The following is a 14,445-nucleotide window of genomic DNA, read 5'->3' as shown; positions in this document are numbered from 1 at the left end:
TGAAGGAGGGGAGGGCGGGGGCATTTTTTATATGGTTGGGGAGTGCATTCCAGAGTGTAAATAAGCTATCATCATGAGATAAATTACTTGATATTGGTTCGGTTCATAGGCTTGCTCACTCGCTTATACCTGATCCAGCATATTAAGCAGTATTGGAGGCATATTTCCAATACTATCGGCACCGGAACAACTGTAAAATCCATTGATTCATTCTTACCCTTAATTGTTGGTTGAATGAGCCATCACTGGCTACTGTTTTGAAGGAGTGAAGGCCATAATGCAAAAATGTCATGTACTGTATTATTCCTCCTATAATGCCCGAGTCTAACAGTATTAATACCATACACAAACACACAGTAAAAGTCAGTTTAGCTTTGAGACTGTGAAAATGAACCCAAATAGACCTGTAAAAGCACAACTATAATTAGCAACAAGTACATTAGCATTCATTTTTGCACTCTCAGCTTAATTGACACTGAGGATTTTCTGTGCACTCTCACTTTTTCTACATATTTTACCCCTCCCATTATCTCTCTCTGTGTGTGTGTGTGTGTGTGTGTGTGTGTGTGTGTGTGTGTGTGTGTGTGTGTGTGTGTGTGTGTGTGTGTGTGTGTGTGTGTGTGTGTGTGTGTGTGTGTCTCCTTCTCCCTCTCTTTTTCTCTCGCTCTTTCTGCAGGAACAGACTAACATAAATTAATAACTTGCAACATCAATTAATAATAGGACTATCAGTGGCGTTTTTCACTTCAGAGGAGTGTACAAATGAAGATGGAAAGAGAGAGAGAGAGAGAGAGAGAGAGAGAGAGAGAGGGGGAGAGAGGGGGAGAGAGAGAGAGAGAGAGAGAGAGAGGAGTCAGTGATAAATAGCGAGGCTAAAGAGAGAAGTCAGATTAGGGAGGACAAAGGAGGAAATTGAGGAGATGAAAGAGACAAATGGGGATGAGGGGAGTTGACAGACTGAAAGCATAGGGAGAGTGAGACAGGGAGAGGGAGAGAGAGGGAGTTTTAGTGACAGTCACTTCATCCTGTGGCTGGATTTATTCTCACGTTAGGGTGTGTGTGTGCACGTGTGTATGTGTTTGTGTGTGTTCATGCATGCGTCTTTCTGTGCCCAGCCCCTTTTCCCTTAAATGCTCTAAAAAATATCCTCCTCAAGCGTGCGGAAGTAAGCAGCTCTAGTTCTTTTGGCAGTGGGAGGGTAGCTTTCACTTCACTTAGTACAGTAGTGTTCTGTAGCTGCACTGTGTTCTGTTGCCAGGCGATCTTGCCATTTGCAGAACAATTGTCCCTCCAGGCTATGGGATGTAGTTTGTCCTTGTTTGACTTAACAATGAAGTAGAGAATTGCGAACTAGCCAATTGCAGAGAAATAGCTGCTTGTAATATCTCTATTTCACCATTGAAGTCCAACATTGTTTTGTTTTTTTACATTTTAGGTGAGAAATAGGCGATGCAGTTTTTCAACCTTGATTAATTTGAGGAAACGGTTGCTTCATGGTCACATTCAACAATTTGATTGGCCACAGCCCAGACTGGGTGACCGCATGTCACCACTTCTTGTATCCGTCATTTCAAATCCTTTATAGGCGGGTTTCTTGTTTACAAACATTACTGGTGCCATGGCATAACTGCTTTGGTTGCTGGTCTCAAACTCTAGTCAACTGTTGTAAGCCAGCTTACAAATATGATATATATTTTTAAATAGGGATACTGCTTATAAATACGTTCCATCATCAACATTTCAAGTGACATTTATCAATCAAAATGCTTTCAGCATAATATAAGTCAAGGACAGTGTTTTGAATTATGTTCTAAATTACTTGAGCACAGTAGTAATCACCCTGGGAGTTATTTTGACTTTTGCACACACCAAGTTAACAATCTCACTAGTAAGAGATCACACCTCCAGTGGTGGAAAAAGTACTCAATGTTTTTACTTGAGTAAAAGTATCAATACTGCAATGTAGAAATACTCTGTTACAAGTACAGTAATAGTCCAGAATTCAAAATTTACATTAGTAAAAGTACAAAAGTATTGGTATCAAAATGTACTTAAAGTACCAAAAGTAGAAAGTACTCCTTAGGCAGAATGTCCAGTTTCACAAGTTTTCAAATGTATAAAATGTATAACAATCTTTTGAAAATAGCAAGCTCTACAATGCATTGTGAGCTTGTAGATCGTCTAGTTTCAAATGACCGAAATGTGTATAGGGCTGAAGTGGGAAATGGATATTTTGTAATAAATGTAAAAATCTACAAAGTAACTAGTAACTAAAGATTTCTAATAATTGTAGTGGAGTAAAATTATAATATTTGCCTCTGAAATGTAGTGGAGTAGAAGTAAAAATACCTCAGAATTGTACTTAAGTCCGTCCGTCCGTCCGTCCGTCCGTCCGTCCGTCCGTCCGTCTGTCCGGGCTATGGAACCGTGACCACAACTACAAATCCCATGGCCTGTCGTGAAAATGCAAATCAACAGCTTAAATGTCGTGGTTCTGCTCTGGGGCGGTTTATTGTTGTGGCTCCTTTCCTGTCCCCCATAAGTTCATAGAGGAATGGAGAGCGAGTGGGGAGAGGTGGAGAGTGATAGGACTGCAGGAGAAAGGTGGAGGATGGGGAGTGGAGGTTGTGAAGCAGAAGAAACAGGTTAATTGCAGGTGTATTTATGTGGTGTGGTGATGATTGCGGGTGTCCGCTTGTTTAATCAACTTCATTAGTTGGAGCCAATCTGCAATTCAATACTGGTGTGCTCACCAAGAGTAGATAAACTCTTAGAAAAGCCTACTTAGTTTCTGAGACAGGTTAAAATGTAATACTTAATAATGAAGCTCTTAGTTGTGAAATGACTCATACTTATACTGTAGTCTATGGCTTTGCTCACATCTTGATCTTTAATTAAGGTTGAAAGTGAAATGAGGTACATGCGTTGACAAGCCTCCTGTCGACGCCTCCTCTGTTCTGTGTTTACAAACTACATATCCATTGTGGAATATAAATCCAGTGTTCAATTGTCTTAGTGTTGTGCTACACTTTGTATTGTGATTGCTGCTATTCAAAACATAAAGTTAGCTCAGAAAAAGTTCATATCATGTGCAACCAAGTCCAGCCTAGTCCCATGTCACACTAATCTCTGTAAAGATGTGATATTTTCATCCACAACACATTCAAAGGGCATTCATTCAGTCATCTGAGCGTCTGTCCTTCCTCGGAACGTTCTCTAACTTGAGGAGAACAAAGGACGCAAGTCCTTTTGCGTTCTTGGTATTGAGAAACGGCCCTTGTCATCTCTGATTTTGAGCTTTGCTCTGCTAGATCACTGCTTACTGCCTTATTTTGACCTAGTCACCTAGCGTTGGGAGGTTAGAGGGTTTCTGCGCTACATTATATCTTTACATTATGCTGCATATATGCACGTCTATGTTATGGGCCGCTAGGGTGGCGCAGGGGTAAAATCCACTGTGGTGCTTCGTGTTCAGGGGAGGGGAGCCGGCGGGGAGGGTTATCTTTGTCACTGCACGTATTTCTACGGGCTGGGGTTGGACCTGTCAGCGCCGCAGCGGGGAATGTTGAACGGGTGGAGTAGGACGAAGGGGCTATGCCCTCCCGGCGGGGGTGAACCAGTAGGGTACAACAGCAGTGGGAGGACTTAATTGGCATTACGACCAAATTGAAAAAAAAGGGGTACAAATAATTGGCTACTCAAAGTTTCTAAAAATACATTATGGGATTTACTGTGTGATGTCAACTGTGTGAGCTCTCTTCTCAATTTCTCATACAGGGATTTTCAGTCTCACTCTAACGTTTGATCCAAGCCCCAGAACTTACTGACTGTCTGCAAATGTGTGTGTGTGTGTGTGTGTGTGTGTGTGTGTGTGTGTGTGTGTGTGTGTGTGTGTGTGTGTGTGTGTGTGTGTGTGCGTGCGTGCGTGCGTGCGTGCGTGCGTGCGTGCGTGCGTGCGTGCGTGCGTGCGTGCGTGCGTGCGCGTGTGTGTTCTTTTCTAATCTCAAATCCTCTCCTAGGGTCCAGATCTGACACAGTTGCTGCACATGCGCGCACACACACGCATACATATGTTTTACAGAAAACCCAAACATAAGTTGCACAACAAAGTGCTTTGGGCTTCAGATCAAAATAACAGAAAACTGATTCAAGTTTGTCCATTAGAGAAGTTCTCTCACTGTGTGTGTGTGTGTGTGTGTGTGTGTGTGTGTGTGTGTGTGTGTGTGTGTGTGTGTGTGTGTGTGTGTGTGTGTGTGTGTGTGTGTGTGTGTGTGTGTGTGTGTGTGTGTGTGCGTGCGTGCGTGCGCGCGCGCGCGCGTGCGTGCGTGTGTGTGTGTGAGATGCATGGTGTGATTGTGTGATGTATGTCTAATTACTGTAATTATCAAATGATTAATCAGGGACAGAACTGTGTGTTCCCGTTGTCACCCACTCATATCACCAACCTTTTAACGCTTTTAACTTATTGACTCCTTCCCTCTCCTCTTGCACTCCTTTGACACCTTTTCTTTTTTCTCTGCACTCACTTATTTTTTCATCTCTCTATGACGCTCCCTAGTTTGATGTCTTAACTCATTCAGTGCCAATGAAATAGAAAAATAATTGCGAACTGTGCCAGCAATTTTTCAATTTTCTTATACCTTTTCAAGTAGTCACAGAATATTTATCTCCAGTATAATCTATCCCCTGATGGGTGCTAATCACTGAGGGTTGCACTGTGTGGTTTCACAAATGTCAACGAGGTCATTGGACCTTTTTGACATTAATTGTCTGCCTTTTGAAAATAACATAACATTGAAAAATACATCGTAAAAAAAAGGTGCTCAGGAGCCGAGATACAGCCTTTTTCAGTAAAAAGTTAAACAAGAAGTGAATGGAGCAGCAAATCTTCAAATGATGATATCTTGGGTTCTGAACGTTTTTTTCAAAAAATAAAAAGTTGTGTTTTCAAAAACACGTCAAACACGTCATTGGCAGGTTGCGCCATTGCGGTAAAACACGTGAAACACGTCAATGGGACTCAATGAGTTAAGTCTAATTTATTTAATCATAGGATGTGTCGCTCACAACGTGTTGCATTGTGATGCGCTGAGCTTAAAGATTAGCTATTTTTGTCGAACGACACCGTTGTATGGTGGAGAATACATTACGCATTGCTCCCACTCTTTATTTGCTTTACCTTCTACTCTTTCCTTGCTAAAGGCCTAATGTTTATGTATGTGTGCGTGCGTGTGTGCGTGTGTGTATTGCGATGCACTCCACAGCCCAGCAGCCCTACACCATGTGCTTCCGGGTCAAGTTCTACCCTAACGAGCCAATGAAGATCAAGGAAGAGCTCACCAGGTAAAAGTCTGATGATACTGTGATTGGTTGATAATGTTATGCTCACCAATTCTGTGCAGGGGCGGACAGTGGGCTACTGGGCCACATTTATTTACTTTTTTATTATATTTTTGTTCCTGTTCATTTCCGGGTTGCACGGCCCAATTATTAGTTACGGTAATGTCCCTGACAATTGGGAAGGCTAGGAGATCTGGCTTGAGGCTGGGGGGGTCGGCCGCACGCAAAGCGCGCGGGCGCGGAAGATTGCGGTAGAGTGTCTGCTATCTGCACGCCGGTTGTGGTGGGCCGGTCTGGGCCAAAATGCTAGGGCCGAATTTTGGTCCCAGTCCGGCCCTGATTCTGTGTGTAGTAAAGTGATAGATAAACTAGAAAAAGTGCTCCTCGGTGCACAGGTCTCCGCCAGGTCAGGTAGGTTATTGTGGGCCAGCAATGTTCGGAATTCGCCAATCAGGATGGAATATGAAAAATTGGACAGATTTGTCATGATCACATGACTATAGAGATAATGTGTACCGATTTGCGTGATGTTTGGACAACATCTGTAGGAGTAATACAAAAAATGTGTCGCTGGAGGCGCTATAACAGGCCGATCTGAAAAATGTAGGGCAGAGGTTCTGCTCGTGCATCCAGGTGAGCACAGTTTAATGCCGATCGGGCCAACAGTGCTGGAGATTAGCGGTTCACAGACGGATGGACGGACACACACACACACACACACACACACACACACACACACACACACACACACACACACACACACACACACACGGACAGACACACGGAAGGACGGACGGACAGACGGACGGACGGACGGACGGGGTGCAAAACATAGTCTCGGCCACGCCTTCGGCCTGGCAGAGACAATTATGCATAACAGCATACTGTAAATGGTAATAAAACAAAATGAGGGATAACAAAGGGTCAATGAAGTCAACAGGGCCATAACAATTGCCATGAAATATGGTGCTGTCTGACGCAGATCAGCTGAGATCATGCAGCCGGGAAAGGAGTGAGCGAATGGAAAGGCTGTTTACATTCATCATGAAGTAGACAGAGAAAGAGAGACTGTTGAAAGAATGAAGCCCTATTTATACTTAGCTGCGTTCTGGTGCTGTGCACAGAAAATAGTAGATCGACGACACGTTGTGAGCTGTAGAGCGGCTATTTTCTGCACACAACAAAGTATAAATCAAGCCTGATTGTTCAGTGAGCCAATGTTAGGCACTAATGTGCCTGTTTCCTCTGTTTGCTTAACTGCTTTCCTCGTGGACAGTCATATACATCTACACAGTAAAGTTAAATTAACACTCCAGATTTGACTGTGTACCCCCTTCCTCCTCTCTCTGTCTTCCTTTCCCCCCCTCTCTCTCTCTCTCTCTCTCTCTCTCTCTCTCTCTCTCTCTCTCTCTCTCTCTCTCTCTCTCTTTCTTTCGCTCCCTCTCTCCTCCAAGCATTAATGATAATTTGCTCATTCAGCAGGGGATCTGTTTTCCTCTTTCTAATGTAATAAGAAGAAGAAGACATGGAAACTCTGTATAGCACCTTTCATGCAAAACATGCAAAAACACAGATTTAAAGGAAGAAAACAATTACACTTAAAACATCAATTATTCTTAAGTAAAGCACATAATACATCAGTAAGAAAGTTAAATGGAAAACAAAATGACTTAAAATGCCTTAAAATTGTGAGAAATTGTGCTACTGAAAGGCTAGGTTAAAAGATGAGCCTCCCTCTCTAATCTCTTTGGGCAAAGTGTTCCATAATTTAGGAGCACCACTGAAGAAAGCTGCATCTCCAATTCTTTTGGATAAGGTTCTGCATATCTAGCAAGCCTGAAGATCTAAAGGACTTGTGGAGCATCTGACTAACAACAGGGAGTTTGTGATGTAGGCCGGCTCTAACCCATTGAGAGCTTTTTAAACAAGTTGAAGGAAAACACAAGGAGCTCTCTTTTTGGTTTTTGTTCATAGTCTAGCAGCAACGTTCAGAATAAAATGTAAAATTTCAATGGATTTCTTAGGAAGACCTGTAAAAGGTACATTGCAGTAGTCCAGCCTACTTGAGAAAAGGAGGAATGGTAATATTTTGTTGAAAGAATGAGATGAAAACTGCACAAATCAGAGTCTAAAAGGCTTGTTACTTCAGTTTTCTCATCAAACCCTCCTTCTCTTGCTCAACTCCTCCATCCTACATTCTCTCCTCTGTTCTTCACTCCACCTCATCTACCATATCTTTCCTCTCCTCCCTCTCTCCCATCACTTCATCCCTAGCGTCGTCTCCTCCCTCCCTACCTTCTGTTCGTCTCCCTCCCCTCTCTCTACTTTGCCTTGCCTTTCTGCCTTTGCCCACCTTCTCATGATTCCTGCATCTTTTATCCCTCCCTTTTTTCATCCGATGCCATCTTATCTTTCCCTCCTCTCTTTCTGGAACTTCCCTTGTGCACTCCTGCAACCAATCTCTCCTCCTCTCCTTCTTTCCATGTGTTGTTCTCCTCTTCTCTCTTTTGGAAAGGTCCCTTTCCCCCAATATTATTCTCCCTTTCTCTCCTTCCACCCCCTCTTCCATTTCCACTGCATAGGCCATAGGGTTTTCACTTATATGCTTTCTTCATCATGTTCTGCCCTTCCTTGAGGTCGCCCTCCCTTTGGTCTATTCAACTTTCTAGGCTGACTTTTCATTTCTATTTCCATCCTTGCAATTCTGTCTTATTCTTGTTGTTGGCTCATCTTATGCATTTCCTGTCCCTGCGTTCTCCATTAACTCCTCCTCTGAGAGCACCATTAGGGTAGTGGTTGTATTGACTTCAGAGAGGAGCAGAGATGTTTATGTGGTGCTAAGCTGAGAATGGATGTTTCTGAGTTGGAAAGCTACATTCAAAATCAAACGTCAGTGTGACATTTTATTTTGGTAAAAGTCGAAGTAACATATAAGACAAAGTATTAAAGTACTAAAACATGATTGTTTCCCCTTTCCAATACCAAATTATCTCTGTTTGATTGTTTGTTTGTTTGAATACTTTATTAACAGTTTGCAAAAAAAGGCACGGTGGCACAGATTTATACAAAATAATGCTAAAAGGATAACCCAAATAAGCCCAGGACTTTTTTCCATCATTAAGGTCCTGTGTATTCAATTCATCGAGACATTTAAAGACAAACAATATACAGTAATATGCAAAAACATCATATATACGAGTAGTAATAAAAAATAAAATATGTACAGTAAACAGTTGGGGGGGGGGGCTCATTTCCGGTGATAAGCTTAGACTTTTTACTTTTTACAGGAGCCAGTTACAAATTGCACCTGTGGGTATTCTTTTAGAGTGGTTTTGAAGGACAGTAAGGAGTTACACTTTTTTATGACTGTTCCACATTCTGGCGGCATAGCAGTAGAACGAATTTGACCCAATTTTTTTGCCGAAACTGGGTTCAGTGAGATCAGTGGGGCTCCCTCTGGTGTTGTGCCTGTGTGTGTCTTTTACGCTATTGAAGTAGTCTGACAGGTACATGGGCATCCCTGTTTTCTTGCGTATCTTGAAGACCCGGCCCATTGCAAGTTGCTATACTCTGTCCTCTACCTACCCTGTGCCATCCCACCCTAGCATAATGAGCAGAGGTTAGGTGAGTTCTGGGTACAAGGCCTAGTAGTAACCTGGCCAGCTTGTTTTGAGAGGTCTAAAGTACTAAAGTACCACAAGGTGCATGCATAGTCGAAATGACATTGGATGAGTGCTCCTGCTAGTGTCCTCAGTGTACTGACCACTGAGGAGATCCTGAATAGAAAACTTGTTCTTTGGTTGACTTTGAAAAATGACTTTTGAAATATAAGACAAAGTTAATGGTGAATGAGGACCAATATGCTGCGATGCGTTTTGAGCTTGTAGATCTGCTATTTTCACTATTTTTGCATGACACAGTTGTGTGACGATGTATAAAATAACACTTTAGTGGTTAATCGATTTGTTGATATGTTATTATTTTTGTATTATTTTTTATAAAACTGCACATCTTGATTATTCGATAAATCGAAAAACTAATCGTTAGAATAATCCCTAAGAAAATAATGGATAGAGTCGTTACAGATATGGATACAGATAGTTGCAGTCCTTGTTGTGCTGTGTTTTGTTTATTTGTTGTTGTTTTGTTTGTTTTTTTTGTCAAAAAATCAGACCTCTTTGTTTTCATGATTTTATATGATGCCCTTGTCTTTAATGTCTGAAAAGATTATAAAGAGATTTGTACAAAAAAAAGATAGTTGCAGTCCTAGGTGCAACTATCCTCTCATAGGACCTCTCATTCTTATCAAAGTGGATTATTTCTTCCAAGCAAAGCTTGGCCCATGCAGTGTTCAAGTAAATTTCATCCTGCCAATTCTGGTCTGACGCGCTTTAAGAGCCGAGCCCCTGGAAGTGCAGGGAGTGTCGTGTTGCCCTCTGTCTCGTTGCAGACAGGAACTGCTTTGATGCATGACACAGCTGAATTTTGGGACCTAAAATGCACAGGGACTGTGAAAATTGTAAATAGTTCTTAATGTGTGTTGTGTAGGATATTTATTTTTCGGTAGCGGCTCCTGATAGTATCATACCCACATTGAATTGCACAAACAATCAGGGTTGAGCGTGCCGACCTTAATTGATGTATAATTAATAGTTGTGCTTTACAGATGGTTATGTTTACTGTAGTTAGGTTAAAATGGTTTTGTTTAGCTGTGGTTGTGGTGTGGTTAGAGTTAAGGTCTGAGAGGGTTGTTAGCCTGTTGTTAGCCAATGAGATTCTGTGACCTCAGATTCCTGGATTCTGACATTTTATTAGAAATTGTCCTGTTTAGGACCCGCAATATTATTTGACCCCTGATTCCCCTTGTAGAACACTTGGTAAGAGCCCAAATCTTGGACACTGGGGTTCTGTGTGTCTGAATAGGGCACAGCAGTGGTGGCCATTTTGTGGTGCCACGGATAAAAAGAACCAGGTATACTTAATGAACTGGAGGCGTGTCCACATAAAAACTTAATTTTAACACTTTCTGTACACTTTTTTGAAAAGAATCTTCCTCCTAGTATAACTATAATACCTGATGATTATGTTTTGGGGGGGGGGGGGGAATCACTGAAAATCACAGCACCCCGTCTTTAAATATAGTATAATATAATTAAATATTCAAATATGTTTTGAAACAGAATCAAATGTATGGTCATGATTCACCAGTAGGCTGGATGGCTTGGTTCCAGGCTTAAAATCATTTATATAAATATTTTCGGAAATCTCTTTGGGAAAAATGTATGGGGTTTATATCTGTGGCACCACAAAATGGCCGCCACTGCTACAGTATGCCCGATTTCTTACACATTTAAATTTGTCTTTAAGCCTAATTGTGGCACTAGAGGAAAGGCCATGGTGTCACCAAAATCACCAGGAGCTGTCCTTTGGGACACATGAAGATGCACAGCATGTCACCATGGCAATCCAGCCCGTCGTTTTTGAGATATGTCATTTGGGATGAAAGGGATGAACTGACTGAATGACCAACATCGCCATCCACCACACTACCCCCAAGGAGAGAGGAAATCAGGACAGAAGATGTGAGGAGTTGCAAAGTGATTGTTGAACTATTGTAATGAGGTTGTTTGTCTTTGTCCCTATGTCCCTAATGACTCTATCTATCGTCATCACATCACAACACAAGGCCATGAAACTTCATTAGATTTCTAACTCTATCTGACTAGGTGCCAGTTGGTGGTCTAAGCTTAAAGTCACGGTCAATTATTGATCGAAGCATTGTCGTACAGGTACTTAACTTCTGAACTACCGTAAAAGGATGAGACTGATTGTATTTAATTCATGACCTTCAAATGAATAGACACACTACCAAGTGAAAGGGGATGATGAGCCACAAGGCTCAATTATGCACAATGCATCACTGCATTACCCTGGTTTGTTGTAGGATGTCACAGTAAAATCCTGAGTATCAATTTAATTCTGAGATTGTACAGATGTAACCATATGGACCCTTGGGTTTAGATTTGTACACTCAAGAGTTACAAATGGATAAATTAACACTGAGGATTTTACTGTGATGGCTAATCCCAGTTAGCCCACAGGCTGACACTAAACTAAAGCCATTTCAGTACAGCAGTGGGCTCTTCACTTCATTCAATCTTTAATGCTTTCCCTCTGCTCTGCTGGCAGAGTGCTTTAGTCACAACTTAGTCATCACCAAGTGCGTGTCTGTGTTTTTGTGTGGCTGTGTCTAAAAACCCCGTTCACACTTTCTGAAAATGCAGCCAAATTCCTGGTATATTAAATGTTTGCGTCATGTGTGAACAATCTTTTATTCCTAAAGCCAGTGATTCTCAACTTTTTGAATTTAATGGACCCCCATTCGATAAAATTGTTATCTCTAGAACCCCAATCTACATTGTGAAATCCTCAGTGTTAATTCAACTCTGAGAGTGTACAAAATGGTACCATTTTTACACTCTCAGAGTTACACTCTTGTAAGTGTCCATTTAGACCCCCCTTGTGGTCCCCGGACCCGACGTTGAGAACCAGTGGTGTGTAAGCTGACTCAGTTCTCGTCTGGAAAAGCACCCCCCCCACCCCCCCCCCCCCAAAAAGTGCTTTTCTCATCGATATCCATGGCAACACATGTCTCCAGTTTCAGCTTCATTGTGTCTCCTTTGTAACATGAGAGCCATTAGCATGCGCACACTTTGCCTCCATGGGACAAGTTCCCATGGCAACTACTGGTCGCTGTGGTAACGTAGATAGTTTCCATAGTAATGCATACCTTGTTTCACAAATCACCATGGCAACCGGATCCAGCTTGTTGTGTGATTGATGATAGTGAGACGAGAAGGAATGCGATGAAGGCGAAGAGCCGAAACGCGTCCGTTCCCTGTTGCAAAATTAAGTACCTGAAAGATTTAACGTGAGTGCTGCCATCTTTCCCTTTTGATTGATGATAGTGACCACGTTAGTTATATAGTTAGACTTTATTTTCCACAGGAAATGTCATACAGTGTGTGATACCAAATGCAGGGATTTTATGGATTTATCTAATGTCCTGTAACCTGGAGGGGTCATTTTACAGAGGAAATATTGAGTATGCCATATTCAATGCAATCATGATGACATAATGCCACACATCCTGTTACAATTGTTAGATTTTGACATTATATACAGTACGGTTGCCTCTTTTTATAGGCTCATTTTACAGATTATTTAAAAAAAATAGTTTAAAAATAAATTGAGCCCTAGCATCTCTATTCTAGGAGCGAGAATTCGAAAAAATAGCAGATCGTATAGAGCCCTGGGGGACTCCAGGCAACTAAGGGGTTGCAGTGATATGATTAAAAAAGTGCAATATATGCAGCTCATCCTGTGACCTGGAATGCTCCCTGTGAGCGCAGGAAAATAGTACATACTGTACAGTATCTTATGTTATCGCCATGAAAGCCAAAAGGCTACTCAGAGAATCTGTAACCCTGTCAGACCAAAAACCTTGTATCTCCAAAACGTCAACATTTCTAGCATGGCAGAAAACGTTTTGATTTTCAAATGAATATGTATCAAAGAAAACCATCCAGTGATTTACCCAAGACCATATATACACGTTTATTTTCCTTAAAAAATTACAAATGAAAGTATAAAAAAAACATCAAATACCAGAACACCAAAACTGGAGTTATGACTGGAATTGATTTTATGCAACAGCTCCGGTAAGCTACTTGCCCACGCTAGGCTGGCCAAGAGGCTGTGTCTTATCTTTAAGAGGCTTCCAGGTTCTGCTTTATACTCCTAGATCTTATTTTCTCTTCTCTTCTCTTCTCTTCTCTTCTCTTCTCTTCTCTTCTCTTCTCTTCTCTTCTCTTCTCTTCTCTTCTCTTCTCTTCTCTTCTCTTCTCTTCTCTTCTAATCTCCTCTCTTCCTGTGCGTGTGCATGCGTGTGTGTGTGTGTGTGTGTGTGTGTGTGTGTGTGTGTGTGTGTGTGTGTGTGTGTGTGTGTGTGTGTGTGTGTGTGTGTGTGTGTGTGTGTGTGTGTGTGTGTGTGTGTGTGTGTGTGTGTGTGTGTGTAGGTATCTCTTGTACCTCCAGTTGAAGAGAGACATCTACCATGGCCGTCTCCTCTGTCCTTTTGCTGAAGCTGCCTACCTGGGAGCCTGCATCATACAAGGTAAGTCCTGTTGTCTGTTGACAACAATTAGATTTGGTCTACACTGTAAAATGAAATCCTGAATTAACTCTGAGAGTGTACAGTATAACCAAATGCAAAACAGTCAACCAAATTGACTCTTATGGACGGTTATCTTTGATTTGATTTATTTGATTTGCACAACAGAATATATATACATATGCATAATATATATGCATATGCATAATATATAGTTCTTTCTAGGGAAAGATGACAAATAGTTGAGTGAGGTGAGGTAAGAAACCCTAGGAGGGCTTAAAAGAGAACCTCACCGTTTACATTACATACAATTTGAATTTATTAATATTAAAAACAAACAAAACAAACAAACAAAAAAAAATGAACTTAGGACAGGAAGAAAATAGGACAATAAAAAAGTAAAATCAAAGCAACAATGCTACTACTCATGAAAAAATGGGAATGAAAAGAGGTTTTAGAACATCCATTATGTGACAATATTATGGATGCCTATCATCTAATTACCCACTCGGGTATTACATTTATTTATTAAATGTACTTACATTTGTACTCTCTCTGAGTTACAAATTGATAAATGCACACAGCATTTTACTGAGTATATTTGATGTAGCCCTGTACACAATCAACAGAGTCAACAATTGGAGTATTGCAGTGATAGTTAATGGACTTGGTTTATTATGTTACAAGTTAACTTCCATTGATAATCAATACTGTAAATCAACTTAATTTACTTATTTATTATGTATATTGGCACAAAGACAACTTCAAGTGTGATTGTTTTGTCAAGTACATCTATTCATCCTCTCTGTAGGTCCAAGCACATTATTCTATTATGCTGATAATGATTTTGATATTAAAGGTCATCTGCACCATACCATTATCCAATCAGGGAATGATTCAGTTTTGCTTGAGTACACATTGGCCTTTGGAAA

At 41.2% G+C, this 14,445-nt stretch overlaps 1 protein-coding gene across 1 annotated transcript in view; it reads left to right on the top strand.

Annotated features, from left to right (window-relative positions):
• frmd3 (FERM domain containing 3) overlaps positions 1-14,445 on the top strand; it is a gene marked incomplete at its 5' end in the record, with an annotated part of 72,119 nt that overhangs the window by 24,618 nt on the left and 33,056 nt on the right. The window contains 2 exons of the mRNA XM_080432445.1: positions 5,265-5,343; positions 13,419-13,516. Coding sequence (XP_080288571.1) covers positions 5,265-5,343; positions 13,419-13,516 — 177 coding nt within the window. The remainder of the gene's footprint in view (positions 1-5,264; positions 5,344-13,418; positions 13,517-14,445) is intronic.

Source organism: Gymnoscopelus braueri (assembly GCF_963280865.1).
Source record: "Gymnoscopelus braueri genome assembly, chromosome: 7".
Lineage (NCBI taxonomy): Eukaryota > Metazoa > Chordata > Actinopteri > Myctophiformes > Myctophidae > Gymnoscopelus > Gymnoscopelus braueri.
The sequence above is the reverse complement of the archived record's forward strand: the minus strand, read 5'-3'. Positions and strand labels throughout refer to the sequence as shown.